Source organism: Cryptomeria japonica, chromosome 3, assembly GCF_030272615.1.
Source record: "Cryptomeria japonica chromosome 3, Sugi_1.0, whole genome shotgun sequence".
NCBI classification, from domain to species: Eukaryota; Viridiplantae; Streptophyta; class Pinopsida; order Cupressales; family Cupressaceae; genus Cryptomeria; species Cryptomeria japonica.
In genome coordinates, this window is record NC_081407.1 from 351,946,935 (window position 1) to 351,972,652 (window position 25,718).

A 25,718-nucleotide genomic window follows, 5' to 3' on the forward strand; every position below is an offset into this window, starting at 1 on the left:
AATATATCCTTTCCCAATCACATCCATGTATGTATGATTGCCCATCAAAATCTGCGGCATGTGGCAAGGCTCAAATGAAGAGAACATAGACTGCGAAGATGCCTTATGATGAGAAGCCTCTGAATCTAGAAGCCATCTCCTGGAATCATGACTTGTAGTAGCTCAAAGAGCTTGTCCTTTTCCTTTATTTGTCCCAAAAGAGTGATCCTTTCCTTTATCCTTTTCTTTGGAAGCCGAAGTAGACATTCTAGAAGGTAGGTTGATTTTGTTCTTCTCAAGAAGATGCTTCAACTCATCAATATCCTTCTTGTAACAATGTTGTTCATCATGTCCTGACTTCTTGCAATAGGCACAAAAAAAGATTGTCCTTAAATTTCCTCTTAGGTGAGGATGCAGAATCACCTTGTTGTGGAGAGGATGATTGTGCTCCATCTTGTTGTGGTTTAGACTTAGGTTGCTTTTCCTTGATTGCTTTGATTCCCTTTATTAGCCACCAAAGCTTGTGACTTTGAAGATTTGAGAATCCCCATCTTGGTCAACTTAGATTGCTCAAGTATCAACATCCTCGTGAATGCATCAAATGAGGGAGAAGTGTATGAGGAACCTTGAGCTAACCTATGGGTGTGAAAGCTAGATAGGCTGCATACTCTGAAGGAAGTTTGTCCCACAAGTTATAAACCAATTGAGCATCCTTTTTGTCAATGCCACAATCCTTTAGCTTTGCTCTTAGCTCATTAGCTTTTGTGACATAATCTTGGATTGTATCAAAATCCTTGGGATCCAAAGTTGTGAGTTCACTATCAAGCTTGTAGCCCTTAATCTCATCAACTTGACCATACAATTTCTCATAAATATCCCAAGCCTCTTTAATTGTAGTACACTTATCAATGTGAAAAATGAGGTCATCTGATACATACTTTCTAAGAGTTCCAAATGCCATAGCATTCTTAGTGAGCCATTCAATTTGAGCATTGGGATCAACCTTAGGATCAGGTGGTGCTGTTAATGTTCCATTTACATAATGAATGAGTCATTTTTCCATTAGTTTACTCCATGCCTTTATCTTCCATGATGCATAATTATGAGGAGTTAAAAGTGGAAATTTAGGAGAACCCATAGCACCAGAATGAAAAATACAAGATAGAGAGAGGCACAATCACACAAGACACCCCCCCAAATTCACTCAATCAAGAACCCCCCCCCCCCCAAAAAAAAAATAAAAATAAAAAAAATGGTGATTTGACACTTTATACTTAGTTCGTATACAATGGGCCACTTGCAAAACAAGGCAAGGTGGACTTCTGATTTCAATTTTATAACTTCTCAAAATGGAATATAAGAGACTTCAACAAATACTGCAAGTGATCTAATCTTAAGATCCAAGCAAAATGCAAGTACCAAATAAGCCAAAAATGACTAAATACTGAAAGTACAATTTCTACTCAAAATCACTGCAAATTAATGGCAGATTATGAAAGTAGACGAAAAATTATGCACTTTAAAAAAAAACGGCACCTGAAAAGGAGGTCGTATGACCCCAAACGAAGCCTCTGAAGTTGCAAAATCTGGGATTAGATAGTACAGTCATGAAAATCTGCAAATTCTGAAAAATCCGTCCATAAAAATTAGAAAATTCCTCCACCATTGCAAAGAGCACGAAATTCTAGCCCATTTCAAAAAAAATTGCACCAAAAAGGGAGCAAAAATGAGCAAGATATGGCTATCTGAAGTCAGACTGCAAAACTGAAAAGCCAAATGGTGAGGGGGTAATTTTTTTTTTCAAAATACTGCTGAAGCAGTACTGACATCAGCAAACGACGGGCTTGAATTTGACGCCCGTCTGGCCGTAAAAAAAAACTTCACCTCCCCCTGCATGGCTGCCCGTACCTACAGATTGTACGTGTGGTGCTGACCAGGCTAACATGTGGCGGATGGGGTGTCTGTCTACGTGGAAGGTGACTGATCCGTAGACCTACGTGGCGGTGTTGACTGTACAAAGGTGTTTTGCTCACGGGCCAGTGGCCACCTGACACGTGGCGGACGTGGATCCCGCCAGTTAAAAAGGTTGCTGGTTGATGTGGCTCACTCCACGGGCTAATGCAGAAGAGCCACGTGGACTGGGCCGAAAAGGATGAACCCGGGCAGTGAGTGGGGCCGGTCCAGAGCGGCGTATGGAGAATACACGCAGGACGACGGGAAGGTGGCCGTCGGAGAGAGCTCGCCAGAGTGCGAATGGCAACGGTGGGGATGGGGCGACAAACAAATGGCCAGCGGTTGAGGATCGTCGCAGGCGATTACCGAAGCAGAGCAGGGAGAATAGTTGGAGCACAGGCGGAGCCTGTCGGTGGGAGGAGAACAAACGGTCGGCGGGAGGTGCACGGAAGGAGGTTGGTGCAGGGGCACCTCATCAACATTCCAATCATGGCTCTAAGGATGAAGACTAGGATCATTGTAGTGTCTTAGGGTGTCTTGGATTTATGCAAGTTTGTTTCATGTATTCAATAAGCCCAACCATGTAAGCCCATGTCACCAATTAGGCAATTGGATAAGCCAATTGGGACAATGTGGTCAATAGGGGTAGCAAATGGTTTAGTTTTGTGTTTGATAGGTTTTTGACATGTTTTAGGAGTGTTTGGTTGATCCAAGTGTGTGGATCCCAACCTTAGCAAGTGTGACAACATTTTGTGCAAAATTGCAAAATTGCAACTTTTGAGTGCAAAAGTACAATTTTTTTTGAAATGCGGTTGGGGAAGCCTTTCAACGGCTTGAACCTCCTCCAAATTCGGTTGGCAACCGTTGGGGAGTTGTATAAACCTTGTGGACACGATTCCCAAGGAGGTTGTTGTTGTGTTGTGAAGCAATTGAACACAAAAATACTGAAGTTTTCCTTGAATTTCTGTCTTTGCATTGATTGCACGTGCTTGTACAGATTGGATTGAAGCACACCATTCATGGATTAGATAGAGGGATGCAGTAGCTTTGTTTTGGTGGTGGTCTGAGGTCCTAATTGTTTCTGAGTAGAGAGAACCCTCCATTTTTTTGACTTTAACCCAGAAAGTGAGGGTTTGGAGAGGGTTTTGGATAAAAATGGCCTTATCTTGCAATCTAGTCCACTAGAAGACTCTTCCTTTGGTGGGATGCAGGATAGGCCTCTGTACTTTAGGGTTTTTGCGGGGGAGGCTTGATTGTGTGGAGAAAGAAGCAAAATTAGGTAAGTCTCTATGTGACTACCTCGGACAAGATTTAGGACAGTCATCCTAAAATCTGATAGCGGTGGATTCTAGGCGTGTAACCTTGGAATTAGAAGTTATTCACCATCCCCCACATGCTCATAAAGTTGGCTTTGTAGTTGGGATACCGTTAAAGGGGGTTGCTTTTTAAATTAGGCCTAATCGTCCTAATTAGGTCTCTAGGCTTCTAGGGGGATCAGACCTTTAGGTTGCAGATCTTGCCAACCCATTTTGGGGATGAATGTAACTTCCAAAAGGGTATCTGAAATGGTGAATAGTTTGGCAGAGTTTGTGGAAGATTTTGGAGTTAAAGGCAAAATACCGATATAGGAGGGCTACTAGCCTAAGGGGTAGGTTTCCAAAGGAGGTATAAGGAGTTGGTGCCTAAGTCCTAAACCAATGGTTGGAATAGTTCTTAGATGTCATGTATAGACCAAATTCAAAATCCCTAAGAGCAGGAGTCACCGGTAAGGCATGTTTGAGAAGTTGAAGCGTTTTATTCATCTTGAGTAGGTGTTAGGCTTGAGTAGTTCTAAACCTTAAGATGTGGTGTCCTTTCTTGTAGGGTCGTTTTTGACATTCGAAGGGTCAGACCCTAACCTTTGGACTTGTCCTTAGGTGTAAGGAGGCCTCTGCATCAGAGGTTGCAGCAGGGGTCGGAGCACGATAGACCTGCAGACTCGTACTCTGCAGAACTGTACGGGGTGTCGACTGTGGGGGGTCATGGTCCCCCAAAGCAATTTTTTTTTTTAATAAATAAAATATATATATATATATATATATATTGTATGTGAGATTTTGCCAAGATCAAGAGCTCAATGAAAGGTACAAAATAGATGATAAGAATAAACTGTATTCTATCAAGATGAAAATACTGATCAATTGGATCATCAATCAATACATACAATGAATATGAGCCTGCTTATATAGGCAAGGCTATATGGATTTGTGAGCACACAAACATGATAAGACCACAAAAGGTGGAAATTCTCCTACACACACTCCCAATGTGGCACAAACAACCAAGTGTCTCATCCCCAAACTATTATGATATGCATGTACCTAAGTAAACTTAAGTAAGGTGTAATAATATCCAAGATGAATAATTAATTACACCAACGGATATTATAATTTCTTTGATGCCAAAGCTAGTCTTACTTGATGCTTGAATAATCTTCTTTAATATGTAGAAATATTATGATGTTGATCATTATCCCTTTAAGTCGTTCGTGCCTTCTTTAAATAGATCGAAGCCTCACCAATCTAATAGATGTTGCTACTTAGTCTTGGTCTTCTTTATTATGGTAATTTGCATTTCTCCAAGTCATTGTCCTAAAGGACTGGATCTTTGTTCTATAGATTACTCCTTCCTAATGTCACTGTCTATTGAGAGGGGACAAAATCTGACACCAACAATGTTCTTATATTTAATTTAGTAATTAACTTTATTTAGGATTATTCCTATTCTATTAAATATTGTTTTTCTAATTACTTTGTTATTTTGTGAATAATATAATATTGTAAAATTTTATTTGATAAATATGGAAATTAATATTAATATTTAATAAATATAAATTATATATTAAACCTTGTTTATTATTATCATTAAGATTTTATCTAGTTCATTCTATTCATTTATTTGGTTATATATATATATATATATATATATTTTTTTTTTTTTTTTTTTTTAATATTTTAATTGTATTGTTATTATTTATTATTAAACTCTATTCTAAAGCGGGCATCATCATGTTTGATTGTTTAGATGGGGACATCACACATGTCTACCATCCAATAGGGTTAGTTTGAGCTAATGTATCTCTATCTATCCTTGCCTTTGGTTTACTGAATGCTGGACTATGAAGGTTTGTGAAGGCAAGCCATTGTGTGCAAAATATTGAAGATTCCTCATTGAATACATCTTTTTGAAGGCCTTCATTAGCCCTTCTTTTACCTCTTCATCATCACATGGAGGCAAACTTCCAGCCTTTGGTGCATACCATTTGGGATTTAGAGCAAAGGCTGCCATATGAAGCGGGGTGTTAAATGTGTTCCATCTTTGCAACACAATGGCTTAATATGTTGCTCATATAATCCCAAAGTAGGATCCTTAGCCACAATTGTTTTCTTTATCTTTCTATGCATGTTGTCAAATGTCTCATGTATCTCTCCATGACCAGGAGAGTCCATAGCAACATATCTAATGACATCTACATCAGGTGAGATGAAAGAGCAACATATCTGCAAATTGCAAATAAAAAGTTGAAAATAATTAATTGACAAGTTAGAAACTTCAAAAGTTGAAACATTGAACAATAAAATTAAATATTAAAATCAGAAATTTAATATAAAAATCAACAATTTAATAATAAAATCAGCAATGTCTTACCTAATAGTGGGTCACCAATTGCCATCAAGGATCTTTTGTTTCATGGCTTTTCCTATAGTAGAGCTTGAATTAGGCCATCTCTACTCTGAATTCACTGCCATCAATTGTAGAGGCTCATGCACCTCAAGCATCCTCTCTACAAAATGACGTAATTGGCATATCTTGTCTCAACAAGTTTGACGGACTCCTTTGAAAATGTTCTGAAGAGAGAAAGTGAGGTGTGTTGGTTGAAAATGAACATTTGAATGTCTCTATAGCTTTTGCCACCACTTTCTTCACCCAATCTATTTTCCATGTCTTTCAATGCATTGTTCAATGCATGAACACAACATGCGGTCCAAAAGATGCTCTTGTAAACACCCTCCACCATCATACCGGCTAATTTGCTCACACGTGCTGAACCAATGACACCTATACAACATTTGATGCCCCAACCTCCTCTATGACCTTTCTCAAAATGCTAAATTGGAAGTCTGCATTCTTATGCTTCCTCGAACAATCCACAACTCTAAGAAAATAAGAGCCAGAAGGGCATGCAACTATTATATTGATGAGTAGTCGATTCTAATATTAGTCCACTCATCCATCACAATTTGTTCTAATCCAAGTTTGCCTCATATTTTCCACTAACAAATTAACCTTAGAATACTCTTTGTTTGAGAGGATATTGCGTAGCTTTCTCTAGGGGATACAAATGAGGGATATGTTGATGGGTGTTTTGTGACCACACCAACACATAATAAAAGTGCCAAAGGACGCTTTATCCTCTCTTAAGCAAAATCTTGTGTATGCTAAGATTGCAAAAGATCATATTGGTGACTCCAAGGTTCCTACTGTGAATGTGTGACTTTGTATTGGATATGAGCTCGTTTGGCTTGATGTATGTTGGTAACATAAAGGGACTTATGTTTGAATCTTTCTTTACTTCTTCTGCAATGCTGGTTGAAACTTCTTCATTGTATATTGCAATCTCGTGATTCTTCTTCGAACAGACACAACTGAAATAAACAAAAATTAAAGGGGAAAGGGTTAGAAGGATCTAAATCTACTCCTAAGGACAATGATATTAATGGATAGTGCTCTAATCGGCGAATTCCAAATAAACCAAGTTCTGCTTTGCCAAGATCAAGTACAACTCCACAAGAACTGGTGCAATATTCCAAGGGTTATGCAAAGAATTTTCATATCATAATGAACACCATCATAACTAACAATGTACATTCAATAATCGAAGTTAAGCATCCATATAAAAAAGGCTAAGGCTAACTTTACACTGCAAGTAGAAATCATCTAAGTGCAAAAAGTATGAACCATTGAAATTCATCAAACATTGTCACATTCTCCATTAACATCAATGCACTTCTAAGAATTTAAGAAATCAAAGGAACACCATGCAACAAGTTGAAATAGACAAGAATCCACCATAACTTCAATGTAATCAAGTTTTATATCTCGAAGTCATAAGCAACAATGTCTTCTCCTTCTCCTACTCCTACTCCTACTCTAAGGAGCAAGAGCTCTCTGCTTCTAATGACCTAACTATCTCTTGCAATTGAGAAGGCATGGCCTTTTATGGAGATCCTCCCACAAATAATGGCCAAGATTGATTTGAAATCGAGGGTCAAGATTACACCATGCAAACCCTAATTAGGGTTTGACCAAGAATAACCCTTGAGGCACAAGGTAGTGGGTCTAGCCATTAATGAGGCATCATGCTAATGGCTCATCGCCTAAAATAGCACGCCCACTATCCCTCTCCTTGGCGACAAATGCAATGAATTTGGTCATGACGGTTTAGAAACATGTGATTGGTCGGAGAAGGTGATGGGGTGCCACCTTAGCATGTTGGACGCCATGTGGATGCAGTAACTCATCACAAAGAATATTCCATTTTGATTGATTGTGATGGAGTATCTTCACAAATTGCATCATCTAGACCAAAGTTTTAACTTTAATCAACTCTTCTGAAATTATCCTTCCTTGATCATTTTCTTCTTTCCACATACTTGGGTTCGGGAATTCACCCTCTTGGAATATCTTTCCTTTTCAACGACTATCATTCCTTGAGTCTTTTCCTTATGACTTTTGATTTTTGATTTCCGGAGGAAATTCAAGATTTTGTAAATTCTTCTTCTCACTTGCAATTGAACTTTGGATCCTTGAGGTCTAGAACTAGATTGCCTTTAAGCTTGAATGTTGGGAGTTTGAATGTCCTCTTCGACATTTGGAACTGGAATTCTTTCTCCATGAACTTCTTGAGATTGGGTTTCTTCTTGAACTTGGATGTCATAAACTAGAATGCCTCTTGACGTCTGGATGTTGTTTGTGGATTGGATAGATGAATCCTTGATGTTTTATCATTTTCTGACATTTTGGAGATGGGTGCATTTGGAGCTTGGAGAAGGAATTTCTCCATACTTGGTCATTTTTTTGAGTTTCCATGCCTTGAGAATGCTTGGGCACACATGAGATGGCATGGAGGATTTTTCCAACAGAGTCACATTTTGAGTTTCCATACCTTTTGGAATGCTTATGCACACATGAGATGGCATGGAGGATTTTTCCAACACTTAGTCACATTTTGAGTTTCCATACCTTCTGGAATGCTTAAGCATATATTAGACCTGGAGGAGGAATTTTCAAACACAAAGCCAAATTTTCAATGTCCATGACTTTATGAATTCTTGGGCACACTTGGAGGGGGGAGGAGGAATTTTTAAACACTTAACGAATTTTTATCATTTCCTCCCATCATGAGGTTGGGCACATTCTAGAAGGATAGGAAGAAATTCCAATGCCTAGTTAAATTTTCAATTTCCATGACTTCATTAATGCTTGGGTGCACTTGGAGGGGGAAGGAGGATTTTTGGACAAAAGGATAATTCCTCCTTGTGATGTGATTTGTGCCTAGGGATAGATTCCTGGTGCACTTGAGGCCTGAAGGAGGATTTTTGGACAAAAGTGTTGGAAATATTGTCATTGATGTCACGAAGGTAAGAAGACAATGTTAAAGACAAAATTATCATTGATGCCAAAGCCATTGAGGAAGGAATTGGATGTCAAACAAGATCTATGCCAAAGAAATCATAAAAGTCCATAGGCCACTAATTGATGGACAGGTTGATAGTATACAAGACCAAGCAAGATCATTAAAGGTCATTATACCATAGTAATGCAGTAATACATGACAGAGATAAAATCATAAAAAAAGAAACAGTTTGTATATTCTATAAAAGACAGTGATCCATTATAGAATTGCGATAAAGAAGGATTTGGAAAATATTAAGGATGCCGGCCGACTCATCAAGAAAGTCTACTGACATAAGTAGGTTATTTCAAAATGGTGAGCTTGCTTTATTAGGAACGGTGACTTCATAACAACAAAGAATAACGTTTTATATGGCAGCCACTATTTTTGTTAAGGCAGCGACTTCACTTGAGCAACAAAGACGGTGGCTTATTAAGATGCCTAGCAATTCACAAAATAGCGATGATTATAATATGCAGCAAATTAGTTAAATAATGATTACATCATTATGATATAAACTGGGAGATTTCAAACGAGAAGAATTACATCAAGTGATTCCATTAATGATAAGTCTCTAAAGTTTATTTGAAGTCAGCGATTCAAACTGAATAGAAAAATTAAAGAACAATGATTATGATCAGTATTGAAGATAATAACAGGACAGTGGATTGAAGAGAAGGTACAATTCATAACTGGCGAATTCATCATCAATATGGCCGACTTAATGAACAGACGACTTTGTCCTTTTTGAGTGATTAGTAATAAAAAGTTCATAAATGGCGATTTATTACAAAGACAGTTGACTTCTTGAATTAATGAATAGCTAATCTGAAGAATTGTTAATGAATAAATGACTATAAAATAAGCATTATTAAGATGGTGTTTTGATTAGTAAAGCATAAGAACAGTTAAAGGAAACACTTTAAGAGGTGCGATTTATAAAGAAGACATAGTTATCAATAACAATTAATCTGCAGCGGTTCAAATGACAAGTCAGCACTTAGAAAAAAATTGTCTAATCAGTGAGAGGTACAATTGAAAATTAAGGAAGAAGCAATCATTATAAAAAACAAGCAAACATTTGCAAAAGGTGCAATTAAAGATATTGAAGGATGCGATTATAAGGTATATTAATATATTCAAAATGCAGCAATAAACATCAGACTGGAAGGAGGTGATTAGAAAAAGACATGTCTTGTGGAGATAAATTTTTTCTACTAGTGGGTCGATGCCTATGAATTTTTCCTCATATATATCTTGTGTTCTCACTTCTCAACAAAAAGGATTAATCCTTCTTTTCTTGGGTTTTACGCCCAAGAATAGTTCTTTGGTGATTCTGATTTTGAAGGAGAATTCTCTGACTTAGTCAAAATTTGACCATTTGCTTGCTTCATTGACTTTTTGGATTTGGAACTGGGTGCTCTAGTTCTTTCTTTAGTTAGTACTCACTCATTGCCAAGTATAGACTTTCCAAAAATAGTAAGTTCTACCAAACATAGAATTAGGGCAAATTGGGACATAGTGAAACTTACTAAAAATAGTAAGTTGTTCAAACTCGAAATTAGGCCAATTGGAGGCATAGTGAAATTTACTAAAAATATACATACTTAAAATAGCAATTACTAAAAATAGTAAGTTTGTTAGAAGCACTAAAAAATCATCACTGCTAGGCCCTTTGAAAGATTTTTCCTTGCCTTGGAAGAAATTCCTGTTTCTTGTCTTGTACTGACTTTTAAAGCGCAAATTAGAGGTTGAGGAAGAATGTTAGTCATTGGGAGAGAATCCCGACACTGCTACAAACTACCTCCTTGAGTGCAAATGAGACCTCGAGGAGGATTTTGTCCTTGGCTGTTGATGTACCTAACTGCTTCCTTGGGTGCAATTTAGGGGTGGAGGAGGAATCTATGGCAATGGCGCAAATCCTCTGTGGTGAGGGATTCCTACTCTTGGGCGCAAATTCATGGGTAAGGAGGAATTTTCATTGCCTTAGCCAAAATTTGCCTTTTCATTTTGATTTATCTGTTGCCACCAACAATTTTTGACTTAGAAATATTTTTTCGTTGCAATATTGGATTCTTCCATGCTGACTCCCTTTGGGATAGACTTTGTCCAAGCTTACCTTTTATAATTTTTTATCATTCCAAGTCATTATATCATCAAACATTGAATTCCTTGATCTGGAGCGCATTTTCACCCTTGGGGAGGAATTTTTTCGAAACTTAGCCAAATTTTGGCTGTTTCTCATTTATTTCTTCATATCAGTTCTCAGGGTTATCTTGACACTTAGCCAAATATCCATCATTCTATTCCTCTGCTTGTGCATTCTTTGTTCTATAATTTCAATCTCTTCCTTGGACTTCCTTGGACAATGATATCATCCACTCAACAATGTCCTCTTCTCAGCATCCAAAGTCTTGCTCCCCACAATGTACCTGAAAAAGACAAGGAAACGTCGCGAAGTACAAGTATCAATCAAGTCATAGTTAGCAAAATGCAAAGTTCGAAGGATAAAGCAATAAGCACAATGCATTTCTCAATACATCAAAACCCTAATTCTTGACTTGATGATAATATTAAGACTGTATCTTGTCTAGGCTGTATATTCCTTGAGAATCCATTCCTTGTGTAGTCATTTCATTACTTTCAAAGATCAAAATCCAGATCAACAAGACCTTACAATTCATTCCTTAGGGTTAGGAGACGACATAGACTGCAAAAGGCTTGGTTTAATCAGCGAAAAGAGGGGGTCCCCATTTGCAATGGGTGATGTGTGAAAATGTCACAACAGGACCAATAGAGGCTACATCTTTGATCATTTCTTTGAAATAAGAGGAACGGGCCACATGAAATGGGATGGTTTGGGCATAAAGAATTTAGCAATGTAAGACTCTGTTGCATTCCGTGCTTGCACATTAAACATAGCTTCAATTGTCCATGGCTCTCACCACCACTAATATCCTCTTTCCTCTTGTGGCAATTTTACTATCATTATTGCCAACCATGGATGGCATAGGCATAGATGATTGTTTACTTGCAAAAGAATGTGCCGACATTGTCACACCTTGAGATCTCATTTCCGCCTCCACTTGCAATCTATGAGTCTCTATCTTCTCATCGTCTTTTGTTTTTGGACAAACTATAAATCCGCGACTTTTTAATCTCTTTAAAGTCTTTCTTGCAAATGTGACAAAGCCACACCCTACTAACCCCTATGTTTTTTTATCTTTGGTATCTATAGCTGTAACAAGCTGGAGAAGAGTTTTTATTGTTAGAAGGGCCCTTTGCATAACGTTTCAAGACATTTGAAGGGCACTCAAATGGATTTGGTGGTTGCCCACACACTTCCACACTCCAATGAGGCCGAAATTCTTGCATTTGTTTTAATTTCTTCCACTTCATTGTCACTACTATCATTCTCTTGCTGCTCATTCATTGTCAAATTGAGATGCTATTGGAAGTAGATCTTTGGTTCTATGTGGAAAGCATGATTACACCTGTTGTTGATCTTGTTCAATTGGCTATATATAACAAGAAGATGGCCAAGGCAAAGTGTAATGTCCCTTTTTTAATCTCTTAAGATCTAAGACCAATTTCTTATAATTTTGTAATGTCCCCTTCTAAGAGTTCTTCTATTTTCCCAATCTAATGATTATACTTATGATTTTTGGGGTATAGATTGAAAGTTGTATAACGGAGATATTGTTTTGTAAGACATATCAAGGATAACTTTAATTGGATTAGCTAAGTGCTTAATTATTGAACTTTATATGAATATGAAGTACTATAATAGACAGTAATAAACCCTTCCCTGTGTAGTAATATCCGACAGTAAATTCCAATATACTGTTTCAAAAGAAGTCTGTATAGATTCCAATTATAAAGAGGGCCTGTGATTATATCTCAAAGATATACAGGAGATTTGATGCTTTTATGTGCAGAATGCGCTATCAGTATTATACTTCATCTAGTCTATAATCGGTATAGGAAAGAATATAACTTCTGATCCCTCTGTTGATCTGATCACTATTTCTGAATGGTGACTTATAACCATTTGATCTGAATATCTATGGATCTGATATGAAAGAATTAGAGTTCTGATCTCTGATCGCCCTTCCTGATATATCTCCTTGTAATCATGCAATCTCTTGATGTCATACTTGCTTAATTCCACTCTTTGTTCATGCATCTTTGCCTTGCAATTGGATGGGTAAGTATCACCTCTTACTCGGCTGCTAATGGCTGTTTTGATTGCTCCAAATCTGAAGTGAATAAATGAAAAACAAAAACTACATGCCTCTTGGTGAATCCACGATCTCCCTCTTATATCCTTCAAAAGGGCATGATGTGAAAAGTTGTATCTCTCAAAGCCACGTCTCTTTGCAAGCAATCTCAATTGTTCATGTTCTTTCACTTAATCAGGTCTCCTCCATGATGATTAAGAATGTCCTTAATTAACTAACCTTAGATTGGACTAGTTCCTTTTTCCTTGGGCAGCGATAGTATTATTCTTAACTATTATAATATTATACTAGGATTGATTAGTTTATGAATTGAATGGGTTTATTTTATGCTTAGTCAATGACAACCTTGTAATCGATAGTTACCATGGTTCTCCAATATATTCCAATTGCTATCTTTTGTTTATCAGCCTTCTTCATTTTAATTGCCTTTAATGAATATATTTTATTATTACTTATTTATTTATTTATATTATTATATTCTTTTTATATTTTAATTTTAAATTTATCATTAAATTGTATTTAAAAGTGGGGACATTACACAAAGCATATCAACTTGGATTATATGGAGGATCATTTGGTTCCACACATTGCAAGAAAACAATGAGCAAATGAAGTGTATGATGCCTTGATCACTCTTTATCATAGTGTGAACATCTCTCATAAGATGTTGAAGAACAAAAACAATGGGACACCCATGACACAAATACAGTAGCCACCTTCCTAATGAAGATCATAGATCCTCATGATCAATTTGTTGTAATTGGGGTAAAGGTGAAGGATGAAGAATTGATACCCGTAGCCTTAAATAGGTTCTCTACATCTTGGAATCTATTTGTTCGGGGTGTTTGTGCTTGTGAGAAGCTTTCCACCTAAAATCTTTAGGATGATTTAATCTAGGAAAATACTATACTCAGAGCTATTTCAATTAGATTGGAAGATAATTCAAACCTAGCCCTCATCAAGAAGATGAAGAAAGGTGGCAAGAAAGGAACTGGGAAGGGTTAGAAAGGAAAGGAGAATCACTGCTCTATCATTGTCGGGGACCATGGAAAGATTATGCCAATTAAGAAAGGGGTAACCAAAAGTTTGTCAACAAGCTGAAAAAGATTAAAGCCATATCAAGTGTTTCAAGTGCCAAAAAGTATTGGCCACAGTTTTGGTGTAGGGTACTATGTGGGTAGCAAAAAATTAAGATGCATGACTTTCAATAAGGTTTTTATTGGACTTTAGGAGTAGAAGGCTGGTATAAGGGTAGAGCTTCATGATGATACCACATATCCTATTACTGGGACTAGAACTACATCCTTCTGCATGTTTATTGGTAATATTCTTGATCTTCACAAGTCCTCTATGTTCTTGGATTAACAAACAATTTTCTTTAGTTTCAGCTATGACAGATTTGAATAGTGTGGCTGTCAAAGGCATTGATCTTAATTGGTTAAAGCATCGTGTTCTCGTTGTGGAGACCCAATTTCAAATCCTATGGGGACATCTAGTGTGGAATACTAATTGGTGACTCTTGATCTTTTTAAAGTTGGCTTCTAACGTGGATTTAGTTTCTAAATGAAGTGGATTTCTAAGTAGTGAAGTTTGATCTTCCATTAGTGTTTTCTAGTATATGTGCTCATAAGGAGCTTGTATTAGTCTAAACTGCTTGTAGAGCTTTTATTGGTCTCATATAGATGCTTGTATGAGCAGAATATTTGTAAATGATATTCAAGAGAAAGATAGAGTGTGGGTGAATTTGATGAGCAATAAGTAATCATCAGAATTCACTACCAAGAGGTCAAGTATTGCCTGGAGGCATTTTTGAAGGAAGTCTTTACGATCTGATTGTTGATCTGATCAAGCAGACTGTTTTGATACATGATAGTGACAAATTGTGCGAACTTTAAGTACAAGTAATTTGGTCAACTGTACTATGGAGCTCTACCTCTTTTGAAGGATATGTTGCATGGATTGCCTAACTTTAAGGTAGAAAAGACTAGTGTATGCAGGGAATGTGCTTGGAAAGCAATTCAAGATTGTTTTTTGTAGTAGTGAGCACATATCAAAAGGAATTCTAGATTTGATCCATATGGATGTTTGTGGACCTGTGCTAGTATCTTCATTGGTTGGAAATATTATTATGTTTCCTTCATTGATGATTCTTCAAGAAAAACCTAGATTTATTTCATAAAGACTAAAGAGGTCTTTGGAAAATTTCAGGAGTTCAAAGCTCTAGTGGACAATTAGATAGTTAGAATGATTAAAGTGTTGAGGTCTAATAATGGAGTTGTTAATGCATAGTAGCTTCGGTAAGATAAATGATTGAATGAGAGATAAATGAAGTCTCTCATTCAATCATTTATCATATCGATAATTATGATGAATAACTTCAAGCCCTCATTTGATAAACCATTCTTTATTTGTATATGATCAATCAAATTAGTTCGATCAAAATGCTTAACTGTCAATTATCATTCTATAGCATAGAATCCCGATTTAATATCGGTTACACTATTTGTGTTCACCGATTATTAAATCGGGTTAACCATTGCAATCCGAGTTAATTCGGTTAACTCATTTAATGATAAAACAAACAATTATCGGGTAGACCAAACATCGATTAGTATCGATGTTAACTTAGGTTTGCACCGATTGATATCGGGTGGTAGAATAAATATACACCGATTGTTATTGGGTGTTAAGGCAAGCATTCACCGATTGGCATACACCGATTGTTATTGGGTGTTAATATAAGCATACACCGTTTGGTAAATAAACACCATGTATTATTATTATAGCGAAGGGGCACGATCAAGTAATGTCTTGATTGGCCATGTCTAAAAGACATGGCCGGTCAAGGCATTGCTTGACCGTACCCAGTCTGCTATATATATATCAAATGGCATTTGTGAGAAAGGACATCGAAATTGATAAATGCTCCTCTCACCTGCCATACAAAAGAAGATAGTCAGATTTATATTTTTAAATCAGTAATACATAGAACAAGATAATATCAAATAGAATATAACTTGCATATTGAATGTAAATTGAACATCATTTACAGGAGTGACTACATCTCCAAAGAATTTGATGCGTTTTATAAAGATGCAAGGATCATGAGATTCTGACCATGCTTTACTACCCTTCACCTAAGAAGTTTCCATGTTATGTTGTTTAATGTTTTCATCATTTATGTTGATCTTTTTACTTATGAGTAATCAAATTAGAGCAGCTATGGCAAGATTCCATGGCAGACGAGTATTACCGAGTGTTCCATGAGGATGCATCCCCACCAAAAAATCCCCACGTTTTCGAGAGGGGGACGTTTCCAGGATGTGGAGACTTGGGGGAAACATCCCCATGCAACACCACCACCTCTATCAGGTTTTTTATGGTTTTGCATGTAAGAAACCATGCCAACTGAACATGTTTCATGTTTTAATGAGAGGTGTGAATTACATATGATTGTGCTAGCTGAGAAGTACGTTGGTGGAATGCTTGCATGGTCATTGCAACAAAAATGTTCACTTATGCTCATCGATGTCGTCCCGCCACCATCACTCAGCCGTCATCCCCCCACCGCACCCAAATTTAGGCCTTTGGTCCCGCTATCCCCAAAATCTGTCTTCCTGTCAGGAAACTCAATCAAACTATGGTAATACTCTTTAATTCACAATGATGTTTGGACGATTGTGCCAAGACTTGATGGGAAGTATGGTTGATTCAAAGTGGTTGTACAAAATGAAGCATGTAACAGATAGAAGTTTAGAGGTCAGTTTTTCTGCATGGGGCTTCTCTCACAAAAAGAGAGTTGATTATGAGGCTTTTGCTTCAATTGCAAGATAAACTTCTATATGGGTAGTTATGTCTATTGCTTCTAATTTCAATTGGTGTTTATATCAAATGTATGTAAAACCAATATTTTTGAATGACAACATAGACAAAAAATTTAATATAAATCAAATTAGAGAATTTGAGGTACATGGCAAGCATACCCATGTATGCAAGTTAAAAAAAGGCCTTGTATGGGCTGAAGCAAGCACCTTGTGCTTAGCACACTCAAATTGATGAGTACTTATTTAGTTTGACATTAACCAAAACTACTATAGATCCTAATCTCTATTGTTCATTTGATAAATCTGATTTGCTGGTTTTAATTTTGTATAAAGATGATCTTACTCTTACAAATGGTGAAAAATCTAGTATGGCACAAGAGGAAATTGGCATCCGAATTTGAGATGAAAGATGTCAACCATTATGTTTTTGGTCTTTAAGTGTGGAAAGATGCAAGAGAAGTCTTGCTAAGTGAAGGGAAGTACATTGTAGAATTTTTGAAAAGATTTCAGATGTTGGATTGTAAGCCCTTGCTACTCAAATGATTTCAAATCTGAACTTGACTACAGATTTAGAAGTTGATTCGTTAGATCTATATGTATACAGGCAGCTGATAGGCCCTCCAACTTACATGGTAAATATTAGACTTGTTATTTATATCGTTGTTAGTATATTAAATCAATTTATGATTGAGCCAAGGCAAGTTCATTGTACTACTACAAAACATGTGCTTCAAAATTTGAAGGGCACAATTCATTATGGTTTGAGCCTTGCTGGAGACAAAGAGTTCATGTTTGCATTTTTTTGTGAATATAGACCAGGCAAGCTAGTGCTAGGAGGAGCACTTTAGGGTTTGGTTGCAGCTTGGGTTCAAGTATGATATCTTGATTCAATATGAAATAGGATGCAGGAGCATCATGTTCAGGCAAGCCAGAGTATGCAGCAACTTCTTTTGCTAGTTGCGAGGCTATTTGGCTTTGCAAGTTGCCAGTAGAATTTATTGATTAGATGTTGGAGCTAACAATAATTTATTCTGATGATTAGAGTTGTATAAAATTATTTTAAAATTTTATGTTTAATGATTGATCCAAGCACATAGATATTTGTTATAATTGGGTAATATTGATCTCTGAATCCCAATAATGCTGACTAACCCTATAATTAATATATCTAGGAACTAGCAAAAAAATAAGAATAATGTGTGCCCTAGTCAGTCATCTTATATCCCAATACATTGAATGATTTAAGGGCATAACGATACAAAATCTACTACTTCCGATGCAATCTATTATTAAATTCTTCAACTTATGATGAATCGTAATTTATATTGGAAAATCAAAACATCTATTTGTCACTGCAGAGAGTATGTCCAATTACTTAGAGCATATCTTAACAATATATTTTGTGTGTGGTCCTATCTGTTAGAGGAGTACCTCTGTCAACCTTAGATAAACTGGAACAGTTCGGAGTTCCATAAAGTGCCAATGTTCTGCTAAGCATTGGAAGTGATGGAGAAGGGTGCAAGAATACTTTTTAGGGACAATTAGAGGGACTGCCAGGAGATTTGATAGGAGAGGCAGGCCTAAGATCATAAAGGAAATATATTTAAATTTTAGAGAAATGTCATTTTTAACGACAAAAACAATCGTTGATTCACAAACGGATCAAATCAGGTAATGCAACATACAGTTCACAGTTAAAAAATTTAACTTGAAAAAGGGCTGATCATTGTATTTCTGAAGTCAGTTCCCATTGCTAAGCAGAATAAAGGCCAATGATAATATGATAACTGGTGGTCTTATCTGCTGCAACTTTGCAAGAAATTGCTGATGCTGGGTTGCTTTCTCTGTCAATGAGTAGAAATGAAGAAAGACAATTTTTTTCACTATTTATGTTTTGTTGCATATTTTGTTAGGGAGCGTATAGATGTGTCTGCAGGGCTGAAGAATATCTTGACGTCTCCCTTGGCAGAGATGTCAGGGTATGTCGCTGGGACATGCTTTACTGATAACAGATGTCCTTAAACCATTCCAGTGTTGTCCCTTGTGTTAGGAATGTCAGAACATGTTCCTTGTGTCTTCACACCCCTGCCCCCTGAATTTTAGGGATACAGGAACCTGTTTTGGATTCACCTGATATATCCTTATGTTTTTTGTATAAAACATGTATAATTGCCTAGAATCACTATATCATGCATATAAAAACATAGAGATTAAATAATAAATTGGTTTGACATTTTGCAAATAATAAATATATGGATATAGGATTTTCTGGTAAAAAATTATGCCAATCTTTTTAAGTATAAAATATGATGAAGTTACCGAGAAATACGGGGCTAACATGTATTCAGTAGCAAGAGAAATTAAACTGTTGTTTTGGATTAATATGGCATAAACATGTAATATACATTCCTTTTTGAGGGAACATGGAAATTTTACCATCTTGTGATGGTAGTTCATTGCTGATCTCTTTCAGCCTCACATCTGATTACAGTGTTCCTAGCAAGAGTCCAACTAATTGCAGTGTGAATTCTCTAGGTTCCTCAACAAGGAGGGTTCATTTTGGATCTTTTTTTAATAGTATACACTATATGTCATAATATGGGTTTGAGGTTGGTTTGAAATTGTTGATCCTTTGCCGGCATTAGATTCTTTTCATGCATAAATGCACATAGAAACTCTAGTATGATTTACAATCATCTTCTCACTTGAAGAACCTGTTATATGTTCAAAAGGGTTAAGTTATAGCCGTGGTTCAGAATTTTATACCCCTTTGCCCCTTATGAAAAATGATATGCCTACATTAAATAAACAAAATAACTTGAGCAATATTGAGAAGCTTGTAGCAATACTCAATCATCATACGCATAATCATGCACACTAATGCAACTTTCTTGCAGTCACATGCATTAACATCTAAAAATAATGCATGTCAAACATTTAATGGCAATGCATGTGTCAACATGCAGTCTATAAATTAGCCATAGCGTAAATGCAAAATTATATAATCTCAAAGCAATTGTCTACCCAATATGCATATAACTGCTGTGGAAACATGGTTATATCTCAGATGTGTTAAAAATATCTCATCAATCTTACAACCAATCATATGTTGAAAAATGATAGAGAGAAACAAGTTTAATGATTACATGACAGATTCTCATCTTTGTGGGGATATCTGAGGGCAATGCAATGTTGCAACTGAGAAACCGGTTTTTAAGATTGAGCATATAAACTGAATCCCTAAGAAAGGTAAAACCTGCTAACCTAGAACCTGAAAAGATCATCCCTGAAGATAATGATAATCATGACTTTAGTTACTCTAAAGTTTACCACAAGTTGGGAAAGCTTACAAGAACTAACAGAGCATCTAATCTATCTCTGTAAAACCTCAGGAGAATGGGCGATAACTACATGTGATCAATGAAAAATAGTATAGCAATAAAGCATGACGTAAGATACAACTATCATCAGAATCAGTGCTCTTTTTAAGCAACTCTCCAAGCTCGTCGATATAAATGCCAAAGAACGCCAATGAGAATCCATTGGTAGTTGGAATTTGGCAAAGTGCTTAATTCATCTTCTTATAGTGATTTTCTTTTGGAGTCATAGATAGTGTGAACGTATTTTATGGAACTTAGCTTTGCAGAATGAGATTCTGGTTTCCTCTTTATGGAACTTTATGGAAGAGGGAATATGAACATCAAATGATGTAAATTAGGCCGGCTTCCTTCCAAGAGGCCTATCAGTCTAGTTAAGCTTGTTGTTCAACTCGGGATTGCATTTATCTTTGCACGGGGGCATTTCTTGTGTGTTGAATATAGTCATTAGTTTGCCCTAGCAAGTACATATTTTCTCAGTCTGTATACCTTCAAAGCTTGTTCTCATTCAAACATGATTAATATTTTCCGCAGTTTTATCTAAATTGCACATTCTTAATGGGGATTATTTAATGACTTTTGAGAAGAACATTTTTGTCATGAAAGTTTCGTCACTAAATTTTTTGTTCTAAATTTAAAAATATGCTTATAGAAACTCCACAATTTCATTTTGAAATTGAATAGCCCAAGCCAATTTTATGAGCAGATATATACCCCAATTTTTCGAAGTTTGGACGTCTAAATTTTGTAGAAATTTAGCAGGATGATATAAAGAGACCGGGTACTAAAACATGGATTCTTTGCACATTTCAGGTACCAGAAAATGCCATATATTTTATCGAAGATGGAAGGAAGGTTCCTGCTGTGTAATCAAGCATTTTGGGTCCTTAATGAGGCTCTGAATGTTGTCTGACTAGTGTTATCATAGTTCAGTGTTTTACCATAAAGTTTTGCAGCTGGATATATTAGTTTGATATGCAATATTTTACTTTGTATTGCTAATCAGTTCTGGAAATGCGTTCTCTATGACTTTCAATTTAAAAGGCTGCCTAGAAATTTGTGTTATTCACAACTCTTCTATGTGGTCTGTTATATAACTTTGGCAACCATGTATGGCTAGCCATTTTATTTTGGTGTGGCAGTATAAAGTTTTACCTTAGCTACATGTATTGAAATTGAGTTCACTGTATAGGTGCGTCTAATTGTTGTTTTGTGAACATTTAATAAGATCATAATTAGTAGTCGTCATTATACTTTTGCATTTTCTAAGCTTCAAGATGTAAGCTTTTCTGTTTTAAAATTGTTGGTGTTCCAGCTTTTTAATTCCTTTAAATCTCGGGAAGTTCTAATCAGGCTAAAAAATTGTAAAGAACAAAATCTGACGAATATTGTACGTAAATTAATCAATGTTTGACACAGTTCCTCGGGCTATAAGCTCTTGCTCAGAAGGTATTTATAAATTTGTTGAATCAATGTATAAGACCAATTTATGGCATTATTATATTTAGTACCATTACTGAATTATGTTATAGTAAATGGTTTTCTTATATTCAGTGACATGAAGACACGGTGGAAACTTACAGAGTTATCTAATTGAAGAAATATATATTTAGAATTATATTGCCCAGCTCGATTAACAATCGTAGGCTGAATACATTACATCCAACTATTTAATACCGCATAGAGTCAGTAGGCTGAATACATTACATCCAACTGTTTAATACCGCATAGAGTCAGTAGTAGTGGAAATGATGGGATTGAGCCATGGATGAAAGCAGTGGTCTAAAGGCTTACAAATTACACATTCGAGGAAATGGGATTGTGGGTCCCAAAAGAATGCTGCACTGTGCAGAGTGTATAATTGTATTCCCTGCAAGATCATTATAGAGCTATTAGAGGTGTCTGAACATTTTTGGTGAATACTAAAATATTGAAGATAAAAAATCAAAGCTTCAGCTTGGAAGCAAATATGCTAGAGGCATCGGAGGAGTTGTGGAGTAATGGTAATTGGTGGGGATTCAAAAAAGCATGACCCAGGTTAGAATGTCAAAATTGCAGTAAGGTGGCCCATAATTTCAATGGACATGGTGAGGTTGTAGTGCAACAATATAGGACAGTGGAAGTATATTTGACACGGTGTTAGAAGAGGCCCCATGATGTCACACAAGATATATGCAGTAAAAGAATGTTTTTGTTATTTTCCATGAGAATGATTCACGTGCATTTTCTTTTCAAAGAAGCATGACCCAGGTTTAAATGTGAAAATTGTGGTATGGTGGCTTATAATTTCAAAGGATATGGTGAGGTTGTACCGCAATAATATAGGACTTGATGGAAGTATATTCGACACACTGTAGAGGAGGCCAATAATGTCGTACAAGATGTATCCAACAAAACAGTTTTTTTGTTATTTTCCAAGAGAATGATTTTCTTCCTTTTCTTTTCTAAGCTTTAGAGAGAAAGTTTGAATGGATGGCTGTTATATTTTGATTCAAAAAATCATGGTCCATGTACGAGTTGATATGCATCCATTCTAATAATACTATTGGTGTGAAATTATATTCAATTATCATGAGTTTGGTAGGGATTTTTTATTAGGAATTTATTTTTCTATTTTTAAGATTTAGAATCTTGTGATAATCTCCTCTCCATTCATGGCAAATGTGGCTGCATATTTTCTTGTATTTTTTGATTTGTGAATTAATATTTGAATGCACATATTCACATTTTGCATCAATTTCTTTGATTTTGCTCATGTTATTGCTCTCTTTTGTATCAACCTTAACATGGTATCAGAGTTTCAGATTTGCAAGTTTTTCTCATGATTTGAGATTTTTCACCAGGAGGTTTCTTTTGGTGTTTTGTTGCAAAATAGATCCCACAAATGAGTCTAGAAGGCCCAAAGCTTATATATTAACATAAGACTCGATCAGTTTTGGTGTCAAGGCCTTTTTAACATTGTTTGGGGTTTGCATTTTTTTTCTAGTCTTAAAAATTCTTATACAATTGTATTGTCAGCATGCACATCATTTTTACGTAGAATTACTTAGCTTTAGCTTTAGCTTGGGTCTTCTATTTTATCCTCTAGTTTGTAGGTTTTTTATCTAGTTGTTTTTGGCTTTGTTTGTCAGCATTGTATTATTGTCTATTGGTCTTTGGTGCAAGTTTTGTTGCCTAGTCTTATGGGGAGTAACCAATGATTTTGTCTAGTTGGGGTAGCTTAACCCTAATAGGCAAGCGGCCCTTAGTTAGGGCCACCTTTGCCTTGTCAGTGGTTGAGCGGTAATCGTTGCTCAGAGCTACCTTGCCACTAGCTACATTGTCCATTGAAATCAAACACCAAAGTGGTGCCATTCTCACTTCCCAAACAATGTAGAGTCCTTATTTCACATCAGACAATTTTCTTCCAACGACCATATCTAGAGCATGCATATCAAAATTATACAAAATTACAAGTGATAGAGAGTTGGTTACAGTATTTTTAATTGATTCTATTGCTTTTCTAAGCTTTAGAGAGAAAGTTTGAATGAATGGTTGTTAGAATTTGATTTAAAAACTCATGGTCCAGGCAAGAGTTGATATGCATCCATTCTAATAATACTATTGGTGTGAAATTATATTCACATTATCATGAATTTGTTAGGGAGTTTTTACTAGGAATTTATTTTTCTATTTTTAGATTTAGAATCTTGTGTTGTCATGGGATTATTTTTTCCTCCCCATTCATTGCAAATGTTGTTGCATATTTTCTTGTATTTTTTGATTTGTGAATTAATATTTGAATGCACATATTCACATTTTGCACATGTTATTGCTCTCTTCTATATCAACCTTAACATGGTATCCGAGTTTAAGATTTGCAAGTTTCTTCTCATGTTTTGAGATTTTTCATCGGGAGGTTTCAGATGGTGTTTTGCTTCAAAACATCTCACAAATGAATCTAGAAGGCCCAAAGCTTATATATTGACATAAAACTCAAGTGGTTTTGGTGTCAAGGCCTTTTTAACGTTTTTTTGGGGTTTGCAGTTTTCTAGTCTTAAAAATTCTTATACAATTGTATTGTTGCCATGCACATCATTTTTGCATAGAATTACTTTGCTTTAGCTTGGGTCTTCTATCTTATCCTCTACTTTGTAGGTATTTTATCTAGTTGTTTTTGGCTTTATTTGTGAGCATTGTATTATTGTCTATTGGTCTTTTGTGTAGGTTTTGTTGCCTTGTCCCATGGGGAGTAGCCTTTGATTTTGTCTAGTTGGGGTAGCTTAACCCTAATAGGTTAGTGACCCTTAGTTAGGGCCACCTTTCCCTTATCAATGGCCGAGTGGTAATCGTTTCTCAAATCTACCTTGCCACTAGCTACATTGTCGACCAATCACTGAAGTGTTATCAATCAGACACCAAAGTGCAACCATTCTCACTTCCCAAACAATATAAGGGTCCTTATTTCACATGAGGCAATTTTCTTCCAATGACCATATCAAGAGCATACATATCAAAATTATACAAAATTACAAGTTATGGAGAGTTGGTTAGACCTCTTCACATCAATACTTGTAATTTTTATTGATTTTATTGCTAATTGATTTTATTGTTGATTGAATTTTAGATTGCTTTTTTTGGCTTATGATCTCAACTTTCTTCTAGCATTTTTGTTTTTGGAGATCGAATAGGCATGGGAAGGGTATTGGAGAGCTCTTCACATTCATCCATAATTTTTTTCATACAACCCCATGTATCTTTTATTTAGTTTGTCAGTTATGTGTATTTTGGTTGATATGTTGGACTTTTTGGCACCAAGAAAACTTATTTTTGGTAGAATTTGTTTCTTCTTATTGAAATGAATTTAGGCTATTGATCTTTGATTTGTTTTTTAGGAGAGCATAACACGTTTTTTATTCATCTCTTTGTGGTAATCAATAAGGATGATTTGAGTTTGACAAAAGAGAGTTTTTGACACATCTTAGGTGGCTTAATATTTCACCTTATCTTTATAGATTTGATGCTTGAATCAAATACATTTGGGAGAAAATCAACATGAGAAACTATTATTGATCATGTCATAGGATTAATTTGTTCTTATGTATTTGATTAGTGGGGAAATAGGTTTTGAAGAGGCCTTGAGACCTTTTACAACAAGAAACATCTAGCACATAGTCGAAGAATAACGAAAAAATAGAAAAACATATAGGCTATTACAAAACAACCGAGTTGTTACACACCAAACACAATCAACAATAGATAACACTCCCAAACTAGCTCTCTAGCATCTAGTCCTAGTGTAGTTGAGTAGCACCTGAAAGATGATCATGCCTTTACTATTCGTGTTGACTTATTGATGCTTATATGATTGCCATGTGTTTTGGCTTTTGGATGTTGTGATATTCTGCGTGCTTGGATGCTTTGTATTCTTTATGTTTGGATGAGTGTTTGCTTCCTCATGTGTCTTGCGTGTGTGAGTATTTTTGGCCTTGTGACCATCTCCTAGCATGGAGGGAGTGGATCTTTTGATTCCACATAGTTGGGTAGTGTGTATACCACCATCGAGGTCCAAAGGATAGTAGACCAAGATTGCTCAACGACTTCATATATCATTTTTAGTTTGCTTCTTTGAAATGTGATTTGTATATTG

General features: G+C 36.0%; 1 protein-coding gene across 1 annotated transcript in view; it reads left to right on the plus strand.

The window, feature by feature from the left end:
• The window catches only part of LOC131076531 (translation machinery-associated protein 22), a 57,257-nt gene extending 35,917 nt beyond the window's left edge, over positions 1-21,340 (plus strand). The window contains exon 8 of the mRNA XM_058013770.2: positions 20,903-21,340. Coding sequence (XP_057869753.1) covers positions 20,903-20,959 — 57 coding nt within the window. The 3' untranslated portion in view covers positions 20,960-21,340. The remainder of the gene's footprint in view (positions 1-20,902) is intronic.
• Positions 21,341-25,718: the final 4,378 nt, after the last annotated feature.